We start from the raw sequence: 16,710 nt of genomic DNA on the forward strand, positions 1-16,710 counted from the left end.
GTTTAATGCTATTGTGTAGTGACTTTGGGAAGATACAAGTTGCAGATATTACCATTGGGGCAATATATAAGCTGTAAATATTCCATAGTCTTTAAATTTCCTCTTTTAATTCAGCATATTTCTGGTGTTTTTCACATATTGTGTATGTTAGGTGTCTTTAGAATGGCTATATCTATTAAATAAGTTGCTTATCTTGTACCGTATTATTATATCTGGACAGTTCTTGTGGATTGCCCTATCTATAATAACTGATTAGCCACAATATAATTTGTGATATTCCGAAACTAAAACTGGATCAGCGTTGTATTTATTGTGAGATGTGATTTCATTTATGAGTTTGTATTATTATTATTATCATCATCATCATTATTACCACTTTAATCCAGTGCCTTCAACATTGCACAACAAGTACTTCAGTTCACTATGGATTCTTAACTTCTCTGACTTTGATTTCTTGAGCAGACTTGCTTAACGATGGCCAACCACGGACCCATTTATGGATTTAGTAGGTATGTTCAAAACAAGATTGAGAAGAAATATGAACCTGAACTGGAGGAGCGGCTAGTGAAATGGATTATTGCTCAATGTGGGTCAGATGTCGGACAACCAGAGCTGGGTAGAGTGGGTTTCCAATCATGGCTTAAGGATGGCACTGTGAGTATTTATTTAATTGTAATCCCCTTTCAGATCATTGAAGGATTAGTTGATATCTAACATGCTAAAGGCTATTAAACCTTGCATAAGATGATCAAGATTTGAGTCTGGAGGCACATACATAAGACATATAAGAGGCACAATGGATGAAAGAAAAATGGAATGAGGGAGGGTTTAGATTGATTTTTGAGTAGGTTAAATGTTCAACACAACATTGTGAGCCAAAGGACCTGTACTGCATTTTTCTGCTCTAAAAAATACAAAACATTCCACTTTTGCAACAAAGTACCTCAAACTTTAAAGGAATTGATGCACTTCGATAGGTGTCCATAGGTACATTTAATGTCAGAGAAATGTACATAAGCAGCAGCAAAACGACGACCCCCACCAGCAAAAAAGCATCTGCACCCCCCACCGAGCACTCAATTGTGCAGCAAAGCATCAATAAAGACACAGACTTGTAGTGTCCCAAAGACTACTCCATCACCAAGTAATTTGACATACCACAGGTTCTGTCTCTCCCTAGTAATGAAAAAAAGGTGCCCTGTTTCACAATGAGAGGGGAGACATAACAAACAACTCGCTGATTTATGATGTTGAAAGTCTGTTGTGTCACTTCTTCCAAGCTCAGTGCCAAAAGAACTCAGGTCTCTGGGCAGCCAGCTCGCTGCTTTCGATCTTAAGTCTCACATGATACGCCAATTTCCTCTGGTGGCACTGACCTCAAATTCGCCTGTCTCCAGAGCCATGAAACCTGGCACTCTGAAGGTGCACTAGTTTTCCAGGCTGTGTCCTCGACATATTGAAAAGCGGCCAGTCATGTGGCCCTGAGAGCGGGTCCCATTTTCACAAGAACCGAAGTCAGCATGTAACTCTAGGTCGGGGTCTTCAAAAGGACCCTAAAAGGGAAAAATAGAGATATTAAAGATAGAAATAGAGCTGTTTCCAAAGATGCAAGCAAAAGAGTCACCGTTAGGCACCATCATCCTCCTATGCTCCATCCAGCCCCGCTCCCACTTAAAAGAGATAGTCTAGCTATAGCCAAAAGAATTACTGACTACACAGTCATTCAAGGTTTTTTGCTGTAACTTTGGACTCAAGGGAACTGAGAAACAAGGTTGGAAAATTAAAGTCAAAATAAAGAATAATTTCTTGAATGGCAGAATTGTTTTCAATGGGTTAAGGATATAATAAGCATGGAGGTAATTACTGATAGAGCACTACTGCACAGAAACAGGCCAATTAGCCCAAATAGACTGTGTTTTATGATTTGTTATGACATCATCTGAAGTTCACTATCTTCTGCAGGTACTCAGCCAGCTGATCAACAGCCACTATGCTGAGAACAAGAAACCAATAAAGAAGATTTGGAACACTGACAAGGCCTTCAAACAAATGGAACAGGTTTCAGAATTTCCGAAAGCTGCTGAGAGATATGGTGTCAACAAGACAGACATCTTCCAGACTGTGGATCTTTGGGAATGTGAGCACTGTACTGTAATGCCATTCTTTTATTAGTGCTATTCTGGAAGTTACTCAATTAAGATATTCATTCTTTTAAAGCTGTGTCTCAGGTACTGCTAAACAAAACTCTGTAAACAGTTAAGGCCACACTTGAGCCATATTATTCTTGGGTTGTGAATGTCACTGAACCTAACACTCAACTTGTATGTCCAAGCCAGTCCTTTTTGAAGGGCAGTTGACTACTGGTAGGTCCAAAATTAATTGCAGGCCAGGCTTGGATTTATTTTATTTACATTTTTTTTTTAGAGATACAGTGTGGTAACAGGCCCCTCCATCCCAATGAACCCCTGCTGCTCAATTACACCCAAGTGAGTAATTAACCTACTAACCTGTATGTCTTTGCGATATGGAGGGAAATCAGAGCACCTAGAGGAAACCCACAGTTACAACAAGAAAGTACAAACTCCTTACAAGCAGCAGCAGGAATTGAAATGGCTGGCACTGTGAAATGTTATGCTGCTGTGTTATCCCTGTTTGCCTAATAATATTAGTGAAGCAAGTGTTTCAAGTGTGAAGGTCAGGCTTCCATCATCAGCTAGTCTAGGGTTCAGTATCCAAGATTGAAATCCAAAGTTTGATCTGAAATCAAAGCCTAATGGCCATAAACTGGAGGCTAGAGGTCTGTCCTGGAGTTGAAGGACTATCTGTTGAGAGACAGCAAAGGCGATTGTGTTGCTCTTGTTGCTTTTGTATTTTGTGTTATTCTGCCAAGCACTGTGGACTTGCTATGGTTGTGCTGAAATGTGTGGCAAAACGTGGGTTTCTCCCAGCACATCCTTAAGTTATTGATTTATTCATTCATTTCCGTGGAAGCTGTCCCTCCAGCATTTTATGTGTGTTGCTTGGATTTACAGCAGTTGTAGAATCCCATTCCTACTGATTTCTCTGTATGTTTCAATATACACATGACAAATTTGAATCTGTTTTTTAATACCATTTATATAGCTTTATATTCATATTATCTTTTTACTTCCTTTTTAAAGTACCTGGATTAAAATTCTCAAACTAATCTAGTTGAATATGCCTTTGTCTTCAGTTATTCTGAAGTTACCAGTCCAATAATTAAACAAAACATTTAAGTATGTTTGTGAATGGTCTCTGGTGATGAATCACTGGTTGGGAATTATACATTAAAATTAATATAGAGAGATTAAAGTGATAGATCTTTAAGATAATTTTTCCCAAATGACAATTGGGCAGGGGAAGAGAGGAACAATACTTTCATGCTGTTTATTGATGCAAGCCAGATCTGAGCATGTGGTAGGGAGATGAAGAGGGAAGGGTATGTGATGTGGTGTATAATCATTAATGTTCTAATATTATGTTCAGTAAATATTAACATTACAAGCATCTAATTGAAATTCTTAACGCTCAGTTTCCAAGTTTTGGGCAGCTTAGACTTGTAGCTGTTTTGCATTTGAAGTTGAGATCTGGCACAAATTGAGATTGGGTAGGTAGGACTAATATTTTAATACTGCAGTCAATGGATCTTAAATGCATCCTTAGTGCAAAGGAACTACCACATTTAACTTTTTTATTTAAGTATATCCACTAAACTATCCATAGTTTCTTATGAACTCGGAATCAGGTTTATTATCATTGATATAGTTGTGAAATTTGTTGCATGTTGACAGCAGGTCAATGCAATACATTAAAAAAACATAGAAATACAGCAAATGAGATGGTATTCAGTGACCATACAGAAATCTGATGGCAGGGGGAAGAATTGATTCCTAATACAATAGGGGTGGCTCTTTAGGCTCCTGTACCTCATCCCTGATGATAGTAATACAAAGAGGGCACATCCTGGGTGATGAAAATCCTTAATGATGAATGCTGCCATCATGTCATTTTGAAGAAAGATAGATAAATAGTTTACTAATCCCAAAGGAAATTAGTGTCACAATAGCATTACAAGTGCACAGGTATTTAAATATTAGTAGAGAAATAAGAAAGAAATAAAAAAGTTACCTTAAAAATAAGATGTACAAAATTTACAAGTCAAGATTATAAGATTTACAAGTTCACACTGATAAGATGGTGGTGCAAAAATTACCGTAATATTACACGGTAATGGGTGCACATTCACACCATTCAGATAAAAAGCGTTGGTAGTACTGCATAGGGAGACTACGATAGTAAGCTGTGATCAACAGAGTTTAGACAGAGCTCTGGCAAACAATTTCTTTGATGGTGAAGTGGGCTGTATCTATGAAGGAACTAAATGAGTTGCAATCCTCTGCAGCCTCTTTGAATTCTATGCATCAGAGCCTCCATAGCAGGCAATGATGCAATTCTTGCATTATTTTTATTGCATCACAGCAAATTTGAACCAATAAAGGCTTGATTAATACCTCTGTAAGAAAACCTAATTAGCAAGAACTTGATAAAGTGATTGGCAGTGTGGAAGTGTGATGTATTAGCTTTATTGATGTTTATAGATTTTTCACTGGTGCAAAACTTCATGAATATGCTTTGTAGACCAGGTGAACAGAATTTGAATAATGAACGCACCTAATATTCATGGCCAAATCTCCTTTGACACTCTGAGAAATTTGCAAGTTTGTGTTGTGTTGTTCTAACTCAGCACAGAATTAGCCATGAGGACAGCTTGGGACTCATGTAGCTGGAGTTTGGATTGGAAGTCTATCTTAGAAACAGAAAACCTACAGCACAATGCAGGCCCCTCAGCCCACAAAGTTGTACCGAACATGTCCTTACTATAGAAATTAGCTACGATCACCCATGGCCCTCTATTTTTCTAACCTCTACTTAAAAATTGCCTAGTTACAGGCTTGTTTGCCAATGGATCTCTGTAACTTCATGATATATTTGCTCCAATATTAGTCTGAGACACTTCAACTTTTCCAATTTTCTTGCAGCTAAAGATTTGGCTGCAGTACAAAGAACCCTCATGGCTTTGGGAAGTATTGCAGTAACAAAGAATGATGGGTATTACCGTGGTGATCCAAGCTGGTTTCACAAGTAAGTCGTAGATTCACTTCTTTGGTCAATTGCTGCAGATTAAGTATTAATTCCAAGATCCATGCACTTTGAAGAAATTTATTGATAAGAAATACACTATAAATCTCGTAACCATTTTTTCCATTTGCAAAAGATTGTACTTCAGGATCTTTCTCCTCCTTACCCTGCCCACACCATGTTTTTTTACGAGTAAACCTTTACTCCTTTGGTTGTTCTATAAAGCAGCATAAATTGTTCTTTGAAATTCTCCACAAGTCATCTGGTGTTGTAGTCTATTCCAGATGTAAAGTGTCAACCTGAATGTCCATTTCCTTCCACAGATGCTACCTTATCCTGCGGCGTTCCTCTAGTTAATTGCTTTTTGGTTCTTATTCCAGCATCAGCAGTCCCTTATTTTTTCTTTCATGATGAGATTTAGTGTCCTTTAATATTGTAATTCTGTTTCTGCATAATAATTACTGGCCCAATGACAACATTCTTCATATTTGATGGAATATTATTTGGAGTGCTTAACAAGAAGTATTTTCTGTGGTGGTGAAAAGTTCTTTCTGAACAATTGAACACCTGATTATTTTGCTCAGAAGTTCCATACTTCTAGTGAATGAGTCTTCCTTGTCACCTCTTGCTTTAGTTAATGCTATATCAACTTGTTGCATCCACTCCCTATTTGAGATGAAGATATTTTGTGCAACTGAAAGGCTGATTTAAAATCCCTCACCTATCCTGTAAAATTAAAACGATTAATCTGCTATGTGGAATTTTAATTCTTGTCTATCTTTGATTAACTTTCCCTTGAATTAAGAATGAGGTCTGTGTACTTGAAAAAAAATGTACCTCTTATCTTCTTCGCAAACACCGAAATCTGTAGATGCTGGAATTTCAAGCAACACACATAAAAGTTGCTGGTGAATGCAGCTGGCCAGGCAGCATCTCTAGGAACAGGTACAGTCGATGTTTTGGACCCTTCTTACCTTCTCCTTTATATTTTCTTCTAATTTTCTTTTAAATTATGTCATCTTTTATTAGCCGAATTCATCTTGGGAAAAAGTCTGCGACTGTTCACTTGTTCTATGTCTTGTACACTTCTATCGAGACAATTCTCCTCCTCCTCCTCCTCCAAAGAGACAAAACTTTATCTAAACATCTTTTTATTTTCCTAATGTCTCTGTCCCTATCTCCATCACAGAGCATGTTCCATATAACTACGATTCTACGTAGAAAACAAACCACCTGTGACGTGTCCTCATACTTTCCTCTTGGCAATTTCAAGTATGGCCCCTTGCATTAGCTATTTCTGCACCGGGGGAAAAAACCTTTTACTCTCTACCGACTCTCTTGTGTTTGACCTAGTTGAAATGTTATTATTCTGTCATGAACTCTAAATGAGGAGTGTGTTTCATTAATGTTTACCTACATTTCCTCCTCTGCTGTAGGAAAGCACAAGAGAACAAACGTGAGTTTACGGAGGAACAACTACGCCAGGGACAGAACATCATCAGCTTACAGATGGGAAGTAACCAAGGAGCATCACAGGCTGGAATGGCTGGCTATGGACTTGCCAGGCAGATTATCAGCTAAAAATAATCTATCAATTGAGCGCACTTTGAAAGGCATGGTTTTAACCACTTCAAAGTGAATATAAGTTCAAAGAGCCCAATACACTAAAACATTCAATGGTGTGATTTCGATTGGTAGTATTTATTACTTGGCAGTCTAAAAAGATAACCTTTGTCCTTATAAAGTTCTGCTTCCCTCCCCCTGATATGAGCTGTAGCATTTGCTCTAGTATATGAACCTTTCCATTACACATTTAGTCTTTAAAAATTACCATTAGCTGCAAGGACTGCTGTCACATTGCTAACTTCTTGCTTTCTTACACATGTGGGGTAGTGCTGGTGTATTACAGCAGCGGTCCCCAACCACCAGGCCGCAAAGCATGTGCTACTGGGCCACAAGGAAATGGTATGAGTCAGCTGCACCTTTCCTCATTCTCTGTCATGCACTGTTGAACTTGAACATAGGGTTGCCAACTGTCCCATATTTGCTAGGACATCCCGTATATCCCATATTATTCTGCAACTCCAGCCTTGAACTCCAGGCCGGGTCTTTATGTGCTGCTGTTGTGACTCCCGTCTCCCCTTCCCCCACCACCACTCCGCAGCCCCGTCTTCCTCAGATCCCACCGTCAGCTCCTGGGCCCTCAGAGGCTCCATCTTCCTCTCACCCCAACCCTCCCCTCTCCATTGACACCCCCAGCCTCCCCCCTCCCCCCTCTGATCCCAGCTCTCATCCGTGCCGGGTCTTTACCATCCCCTCCGACCTTCAACTGTCGGAGGCAGAACGCTCTGTTCTCAGTAAGGGCCTCACGTTTGTCCCCCTTCGCCCACACCTCAGCGAGTTCCGTGTTCGCCATGATGTGGAATTCTTCTTCCGCCGTCTCCGAGCCTACTTCTTCGGCAAGGAGTCTTCCACCCCCACCGATGACCCCTTCTCCCGTCTTCAACCCTCCTCTTCTTCATGGACACCCCGCTCTGGTCTTCTGCCTGCTCTGGATCTCTTTATTGCCAACTGCCAACGGGACATCAACCGTCTCGACTTCACCGCACCTTGTCCCCATTCCAACCTCACTCCTTCGGAACGCTCTGCTCTCCACTCCCTCCGCACTAATCCTAACATTATTATTAAACCCGCTGATAAAGGGGGTGCTGTTGTAGTCTGGCGTACTGACCTCTACCTTGCCGAGGCACAGCGACAACTCGCGGATACCTCCTCTTATTTACCCCTCGATCGTGACCCCACTAAGGAGCACCAGGCCATTGTCTCCCACACTATCAACGACTTTATCCGCTCAGGGGATCTCCCATCCACTGCTACCAACCTTATAGTTCCCACACCCCGCACTTCCCGTTTCTACCTCCTACCCAAGATCCACAAACCTGCCTGTCCTGGCCGACCTATTGTCTCAGCTTGCTCCTGCCCCATCGAACTCGTTTCTGCATACCTCAACACAGTTTTATCACCCCTTGTTCAATCCCTTCCGACCTATGTTCGTGACACTTCTCACGCTCTTAAACTTTTCGATGATTTTAAGTTCCCCGGCCCCCACCGCTTTATTTTCACCATGGATGTCCAGTCCTTATATACTTCCATCCCCCATCAGGAAGGTCTCAAAGCTCTACGCTTCTTTTTGGATTCCAGACCTAATCAGTTCCCCTCTACCACCACTCTGCTCTGTCTAGTGGAATTAGTCCTTACTTTTAATAATTTCTCCTTTGGCTCCTCCCACTTCCTCCAAACTAAAGGTGTAGCTATGGGCACCCGTATGGGTCCTAGCTATGCCTGCCTTTTTGTTGGGTTTGTGGAACAATCTATGTTCCGTGCCTATTCTGGTATCTGTCCCCCACTTTTCCTTCACTACATCGACGACTGCATTGGCGCTGCTTCCTGCACGCATGCAGAACTCGTTGACTTTATTAACTTTGCCTCCAACTTTCACCCTGCCCTCAAGTGTACCTGGTCCATTTCCGACACCTCCCTCCCCTTTCTAGATCTTTCTGTCTCTGTCTCTGGAGACAGCTTATCCACTGATGTCTACTATAAGCCTACTGACTCTCACAGCTATCTGGACTATTCCTCTTCTCACCCTGTCTCTTGCAAAAACGCCATCCCCTTCTCGCAATTCCTCCGTCTCCGCCGCATCTGCTCTCAGGATGAGGCTTTTCATTCTAGGACGAGGGAGATGTCTTCATTTTTTAAAGAAAGGGGCTTCCCTTCCTCCACTATCAACTCTGCTCTTAAACGCATCTCCCCCATTTCACGTACATCTGCTCTCACTCCATCCTCCCACCACCCCACTAGGAATAGGTTCCCCTGGTCCTCACCTACCACCCCACCAGCCTCCGGGTCCAACATATTATTCTCCGTAACTTCCGCCACCTCCAACGGGATCCCACCACTAAGCACATCTTTCCCTGCCCCCCTCTCTCTGCATTCCGCAGGGATCGCTCCCTACACAACTCCCTTGTCCATTCGTCCCCCCCATCCCTCCCCACTGATCTCCCTCCTGGCACTTATCCGTGTAAGCGGAACAAGTGCTACACATGCCCTTACACTTCCTCCCTTACCACCATTCAGGGCCCCAAACAGTCCTTCCAGGTGAGGCATCACTTCACCTGTGAGTCGACTGGGGTGATATACTGCGTCAGGTGCTCCCGATGTGGCCTTTTATATATTGGTGAGACCCGACGCAGACTGGGAGACCGCTTTGCTGAACATCTACGCTCTGTCCGCCAGAGAAAGCAGGATCTCCCAGTGGCCACACATTTTAATTCCACATCCCATTCCCATTCTGACATGTCTATCCACGGCCTCCTCTACTGTAAAGATGAAGCCACACTCAGGTTGGAGGAACAACACCTTATATTCCGTCTGGGTAGCCTCCAACCTGATGGCATGAACATTGACTTCTCTAACTTCCGCTAGGCCCCACCTCCCCCTCGTACCCCATCTGTTACTCATTTTTATGCACACATTCTTTCTCTCACTCTCCTTTTTCTCCCTCTGTCCCTCTGAATATACCTCTTGCCCATCCTCTGGGTCACCCCCCCCGTCTTTCTTCCCGGACCTCCTGTCCCATGATCCTCTCGTATCCCCTTTTGCCTATCACCTGTCCAGCTCTTGGCTCTATCCCTCCCCCTCCTGTCTTCTCCTATCATTTTGCATCTCCCCCTCCCCCTCCAGCTTTCAAATCCCTTACTCACTCTTCCTTCAGTTAGTCCTGACGAAGGGTCTCGGCCTGAAACGTCGACTGCACCTCTTCCTATAGATGCTGCTTGGCCTGCTGTGTTCACCAGCAACTTTGATGTGTGTTGTCCGTATATCCCATATATTGGTTTGTCCCATACGGGACCGCCCTGGTCCCATATTTCCCCTGCTAAGATAGAGCGTTCCTATGAAACCTTTCGTAAGCTGAAATGGCATAAAGCGAAGAAGCAACTACCATTAATTTATATGGGAAAACTTTTTGAGTGTTCCCAGACCCAAAATAACCTACCAAATCACACATAAAACCTAAAATAACACTAACATGTTGTAAAAGCAGGAATGATATGATAAATACACAGCCTATATAAAGTAGAAATAATGTATGTACAGTGTAGTCAGGAAGATTAAGGCAAAACCAATTTGTGGAAAAAAATCGGCACGTACGTGCATGCGCACACACCTGCCCGTGCAAAGTTTCATGGTCATGGTAGTCTTTCCCGGGGTCAACACAAGTGTCCTGCTAACACATGCAAAAAATGCTGGTGAACGCAGCAGCCCAGGTAGCATCTATAGATAGAGATACTGTCGATGTTTCGGGCCGAGTCGGCTGGTCGGCAAGAATATTATCAATATTAAACCGGTCTGCGGTGCAAAAAAGTTTGGGGACCCCTGTATTACAGAACGCTGCAAAGCTTATTGGTTGTACGGCTTAACAAAGCTGCTATATGTTGCTTCATTTTAAATCTCATCACTGTCCAGTTGGTAAAAAGATGTCATTTTTATCAATAAAAAAAGTGTGAAGATAGTTTGAAGAGACTCAAATTGTCCTTTTTTCATACTGAGTTACCATTGGAATAATTGGCACATTGATCACTGAATACTTTGTTAAATGGACAAAGGAATTCAAACGGAACACTTAATTATCATCATGCCAATGACTTTTTAGCAATGGGGAAAATTATGTTGCTGCTCAATTTATCATGCATTTGGCAAGTTGCTTCAAATGTTCAAGAATCATCAGGCATATATTTTTGCTTTTTGTCACATACTAATTTATAAGGGACTATGTCTACTTCCTGGTAAAACTGGTTTTTAACACAGCATATCAATATTAACTTGCACAAGTCTGACAACAATTTAATACTTGGAATGATAGTATTCATGTCCCGAGGCAAAAAATGGCTGAAGTTGTGGGGTTATGAATAGCAGGATATATTGAGGGAAGTATCAAAATTTATAAAGTTAAGTGTCCCTGCTGAAAATAATGTACTTATTCTTTGCCCAGTGACAACAGTATGTGTGACCATTAGATAAAGAAGCAGAAGTAGGCCATTCAGCCCATCGAGTCTGCTCCACCATTCAATCATGGGCTGATCCAATTCTTCCAGTCATCCCTACTCCCCTGCCTTCTCCCCATACCCTTTGATGCCCTGGCTAATTGGCCTGGGAGCGGGAGGAGAAGATGGCAGCGCGCCTGCATGTGCGCAGCCCTCCGGTGAAAAATGATATCGTATCTGTTAAATAGGGGCCATGGACAATTCTGATTTGATGGAGACAGACGTGAGAGCACAGAGGAACATCTGGAGAAATTTCTGAAAGGGCCATTCACTGCTGTCGTTAACTGTGTGGTCGGGAATCTTTCAAAATCCCCGGCCTTTCCTGCTTTTGGCGACCGAGAAGGAGGTCGAATTATTTGGACAGAGATGGCGCTCAGTACTCGGTGTCGGAGAGCTGATCAGAGCTCTAAGTTTTCAGGTGACTCAGAGTTCGATTGTGGTCGGCATGGCAGGGAGAGTTCTTCTTCTTTCTCCCGTCTGCGTGAGACGTGGAACATTTGAGAATCTTTGAACTTTACCGTGCTCATGGACTTCTTCATCAAGTTATGGTATTGTTACATTGTTTATAACTATATGTTATAATTATGTGGTTTTGTCAGTTTTTTCAGTCTTGATCTGTCCTGTGTTTTGTGATATCACACGGGAGGAAATAATGTATCATTTCTTAATGCATGCATTACTAAATGACAATAAAAGAGGACTACGTGTCTTCATAATCTAATCAAGAGCCTATCTATCTCTGCCTTAAATGCACCCAGTGACTTGGTCTCCACAGCCACTCATGGCAACAAATTCCACAGATTTACCATTCTCTGACTAAAGTAATTTCTCCGTATCTCTGTTCAAAATGGACGTCCTTCGATCCTGAAGTCGTGCCCTCTTGTCTTAGGCTCCCCACCATGGGAAATAACTTTGCCATATCTAATCTGTTCAGGCCTTTTAACATTCAGAATGTTTCTATGAGATCCCCCCTCATTCTCCTGAACTCCAAGGAATACAGCCCAAGAGCTGCCAGATGTTCCTCATACAGTAACCCTTTCATTCCTGGAATCATTCTCGTGAATCTTCTCTGAACCCTCTCCAAAGTCAGTATACCCTTTCTAAAATAAGGAGCCCAAAACTGCACACAATACTCCAAGTGTGGTCTCACGAGTGACTTATAGAGCCTCAACATCACATCCCTGCTCTTGTATTCTATACCTCTAGAAATGAATGCCAACATTGCATTCGCCTTCTTCACCACTGACTCAACCTGGAGGTTAACCTTTAGGGTATCTTGTACAAGGACTCCCAAGTCCCTTTGCATCTCTGCATTTTGAATTCTCTCCCCATCTAAATAATAGTCTACCTGTTTATTTCTTCCAAAGTGCATGACCATACATTTTCCAACATTGTATTTCATTTGCCATTTCTTTGTGCATTCCCCTAAAATATCTAAGTCTCTGTTTCCTCGACACTACACACTCCTTCACCTATCTTTGTATCATCGGCAAATCCATTAATCCCATAGTCCAGATCATTGACATATATCGTAAAAGCAGCGGTCCCAATACCGACCCCTGTGGAACTCCACTGGTAACCAGCAGCCAGCCAGAATAGGATCCCTTTATTCCCACTATCAGTTTTCTGCCGATCAGCCAATGCTCCACCCACACTAATAACTTCCTTGTAATTCCATGGGCTCTTATCTTGCTAAACAGCCTCATGTGTGGCACCTTGTCAAAGGCCTTCTGAAAGTCCAATTTCACCATATCTACTGTATCTCTTTTGTTTACCCTGCTTGCAATTTCCTCAAAGAATTGCAGTAGATTAGTCAGGCAGGATTTTTCTTTCAGGAAACCATGCTGGTTTTGGCCTATCTTGACATGTGCCTCCAGTTACTCTGTAATCTCATCCCTAACAATCAATTCCAGCAACTTCCCAACCACAGATGTCAGGCTAACAGGTCTATAGTTTCCTTTTTGCTGCCTCACACTCTTCTTAAATAGCGAGTAACACTTGCAATTTTCTAGTCATCCGGTACAATGTCAGAATATATCGATTCCTAAAAGATCACTGTTAATGCCTCCACAATCTCTCCAGTTACTTCCTTTATAACCCGAGGGTGTATTCCATCAGGTTCTATCAGACAGGCAAGCAGAGGCCCACATCACACACACACACACACACACACACACACTCAAATAGAGACAAACACATCCATGTACAGAAACTTACACTTACAGAAAGGCACACACACAGGTGCTCACACACAAGCACCGTATACAGATACACAGATGCAGCATCACAAACATACATACACACAGACAAAAACACAGACATGAACGTAGAGGAACATACACAGACATAAACTCATACTCACACAGGACATACACACTCAAAGGAAACAGACTTACATGACCACTATGTAAATACTTTATACTTTATTGTCGCCAAACAATTGGTACTAGAACGTACAATCATCACAGTGATATTTGATTCTGCGCTTCCCACTCCCTAGATTACAAATATTAAATATTATAAATAGTTAAAATTAGTAAATATTAAAAATTTAAATTATAAATCATAAATAGAAAATGGGAAATAAGGTAGCGCAAAAAACCCGAGAGGCAGGTCCAGATATTTGGAGGGTACAGCCCAGATCTGGGTCAGGATCCATTCAGCAGTCTTATCACAGTTGGAAAGAAGCTGTTCCCAAATCTGGCCGTAGGAGTCTTCAAGCTCCTGAGCCTTCTCCCGGAGGGAAGAGGGAGGAAAAGTGTGCTGGCTGGGTGAGTGCCAGGAGGGAGATCAGTGGGGAGGGATGGTGCTTCCCTTCCTCCACCATCAACTCTGCTCTCAAATGCATCTCCCCCATTTCATTTACATCTGCTCTCACTCCATCCTCCCGCCACCCCACTAGGAATAGGGTTCCCCTGATCCTCACCTACCACCCCACCAGCCCCCGGGTCCAACATATTATTCTCCGTAACTTCCGCCATCTCCAACGGGATCCCACCACTAAGCACATCTTTCCCTCCCCCGACTCTGCTTTCCGCAGGGATCGCTCCCTACACGACTCCCTTGTCCATTCGTCCCCCCCATCCCTTCCCACTGATCTCCCTCCTGGAACTTATCCGTGTAAGCGGAACAAGTGCTACACATGCCCTTACACTTCCTCCCTCACTACCATTCAGGGCCCCAGACAGTCCTTCCAGGTGAGGCGACACTTCACCTGTGAGTCGGCTGGGGTGATATACTGCGTCCGGTGCTCCCGATGTGGCCTTCTATATATTGGTGAGACCCGACGCAGACTGGGAGATCATTTCGCTTAACACTTACGCTCTGTCTGCCAGAGAAAGCAGGATCTCCCAGTGGCCACACATTTTAATTCCACATCCCATTCCCATTCTGACATGTCTATCCACGGCCTCCTCTACTGTAAAGATGAAGCCACACTCAGGTTGGAGGAACAACACCTTATATTCCGTCTGGGTAGCCTCCAACCTGATGGCATGAACTTCGACTTCTCTAACTTCCGCTAAGGCCCCACCTCCCCCTCGTACCCCAGCTGTTACTCATTTTTATGCACACATTCTTTCTCTCACTCTCCTTTTTCTCCCTCTGTCCCTCTGAATATACCCCTTGCCCATCCTCTGGGTCCCCCCCCCTTGTCTTTCTTCCCAGACCTCCTGTCCCATGATCCTCTCATATCCCTTTTGCCCATCACCTGTCCAGCTCTTGGCTCTATCCCTCCCCCTCCTGTCTTCTCCTATCATTTTGGATCTCCCCCTCCCCCTCCCACTTTCAAATCTCTTACTAACTCTTCCTTCAGTTAGTCCTGACGAAGGGTCTCGGCCCGAAACGTTGACTGTACCTCTTCCTAGAGATGCTGCCTGGCCTGCTGCGTTCACCAGCAATTTTGATGTGTGTTGCCGAAATTTCTTTAGTTTTCTCAGAAAGTAAAGGTGCTGGTGAGCCTTCTTGGCAGAGGACTCTGCTTGGTTGGACCAAGTCGGGTCATTTGTGATATTGACCCCGAGGAACTTAAAAGCTTTTGACCTGTTCCACTTGTGCAGCATTGCGTCGTGCAGTCCGCTACTCATAAAAACTCCATTCACACACGGGCATAAACACACACACTGATACACAATTACCTAACTAAGCAGAGAAACACACACAATATGGTTCGTTAACTACGAAGGTTTACCATTACCGAGGCCGGTCAGTGAGAGCAAGTTTGGCGCGCTCATGATAGCCCAAAAGTCCATAAAAGGAGTTTTTAGCTATCGGTATTTATCGTGCTCAAGTAGATGTACCAGTCTTGCTGCTGTGGAGTTGCTGAGTAACGCTACCTCATAGTAGAATTTTGGGCCGTTGGCAGTAAATTTTCAGAGCGAACTCGGCTTCAGTTTGTACAAACCAAGCGACAGCAATTTTCTCCTTAAACTCCAGAAGTTCATTGCATTGCTCAACATGTCCAATACCTTTGGAATTCCCTTAGAGCATCGGGTCACCAATGTAGGTTTTCACAAATGAAAAGAAGTGAAGCGTTTTGTATTTAATTAAATCTGAAATACAGTTTATTGAACTGCTTAAACCTATATATCAAAAATCCTTACGTAACCACGTCAGGCAAAATTCGTGAAATAAATCCTCAATTCAATGTCAGAGGATTTCTCCCAAAAACTTCAACTTACACGACTGGCAGTTGATGTTAATAGTCATTTAATGTAAACAGTGAGAGGGGGGACAGTGACAATGGATGTGGACAGTGAAAGGGAAGAGACTGGAGTGTCTTCGGGCCGTGTCTAACGCACTCCTGCACTAGAGATGGCTCCCATACATCTCCCTGGAAACAGGCGGGAAGTATAAATGAATGCCGCCACACTCACATCATTGGCTGGGTGCATATCCGCGTCCCGAAATATAGTTCTTTGTTTAAAGCCGTCCCCACTCATTTCCTGAAAACCGCTACCCGCTTTACATGTCATCGAGAATCAGTACCCCAGTTCTCTCTAGAGAAACAACTCGAAGACGGTTGGTAACTGATACCAGAAAGCCTCCCCCTGATTGGTCAACGTTACGTTAGCTTTGTAGCGGGAAGCGTCAGGCCTGAAATATTCGAGAAAAATTGGTTTCTTTATTAAATTCGGCGAAGATGTGTAGATAGGGCAGTGAGACCATCGTCAAAATATAGTCATGGAGAGAAATTTCCAGATTTGAAGGTTAGGCGCAAGGCGACTAACGAACGTTTGACCAATTGGATTACCTGCACCGATCAAAGCTATGTCGAGTTCGTTAAGTCTTGTTTTCAAGCAATCGCCAATCGCACTTCATAGCCCCAGGGCTTGAGACTGTTGCTAGTCTAGACAGTTAGCCAATCGAGCAATGCAATCCATAGCTGCGGTATTTAAGCGTAGGCGAGGGGAAAAATGAACCAATAGTAAGGTGTGTTAAATAGCAA

The 16,710-nt window shown here is 43.0% G+C and overlaps 1 protein-coding gene across 1 annotated transcript; it reads left to right on the top strand.

Moving 5' to 3' along the window:
- Nucleotides 1-474: 474 nt before the first annotated feature.
- Nucleotides 475-6,741, top strand: LOC134341433 (transgelin-like). Its single transcript, XM_063039286.1, has 4 exons — nt 475-654; nt 1,963-2,137; nt 5,061-5,163; nt 6,597-6,741. Exons 1-4 carry the CDS (start codon nt 475-477, stop codon nt 6,739-6,741), a joined length of 603 nt encoding a protein of 200 aa, XP_062895356.1.
- The last annotated feature ends 9,969 nt before the right edge of the window (nt 6,742-16,710 follow it).

This window comes from Mobula hypostoma (assembly GCF_963921235.1).
Source record: "Mobula hypostoma chromosome Y unlocalized genomic scaffold, sMobHyp1.1 SUPER_Y_unloc_2, whole genome shotgun sequence".
NCBI classification, from domain to species: domain Eukaryota; kingdom Metazoa; phylum Chordata; class Chondrichthyes; order Myliobatiformes; family Myliobatidae; genus Mobula; species Mobula hypostoma.

Excerpts from the sequence above, each read along its gene's own strand:
- LOC134341433 (XM_063039286.1), top strand. The coding sequence starts at position 475 with ATGGCCAACCACGGACCCATTTATGGATTTAGTAGGTATGTTCAAAAC. Across the intron at positions 2,138-5,060 it reads GACTGTGGATCTTTGGGAAT|CTAAAGATTTGGCTGCAGTA; the intron begins GTGAGCACTGTA and ends ATTTTCTTGCAG. Across the intron at positions 5,164-6,596 it reads GATCCAAGCTGGTTTCACAA|GAAAGCACAAGAGAACAAAC; the intron begins GTAAGTCGTAGA and ends CCTCTGCTGTAG.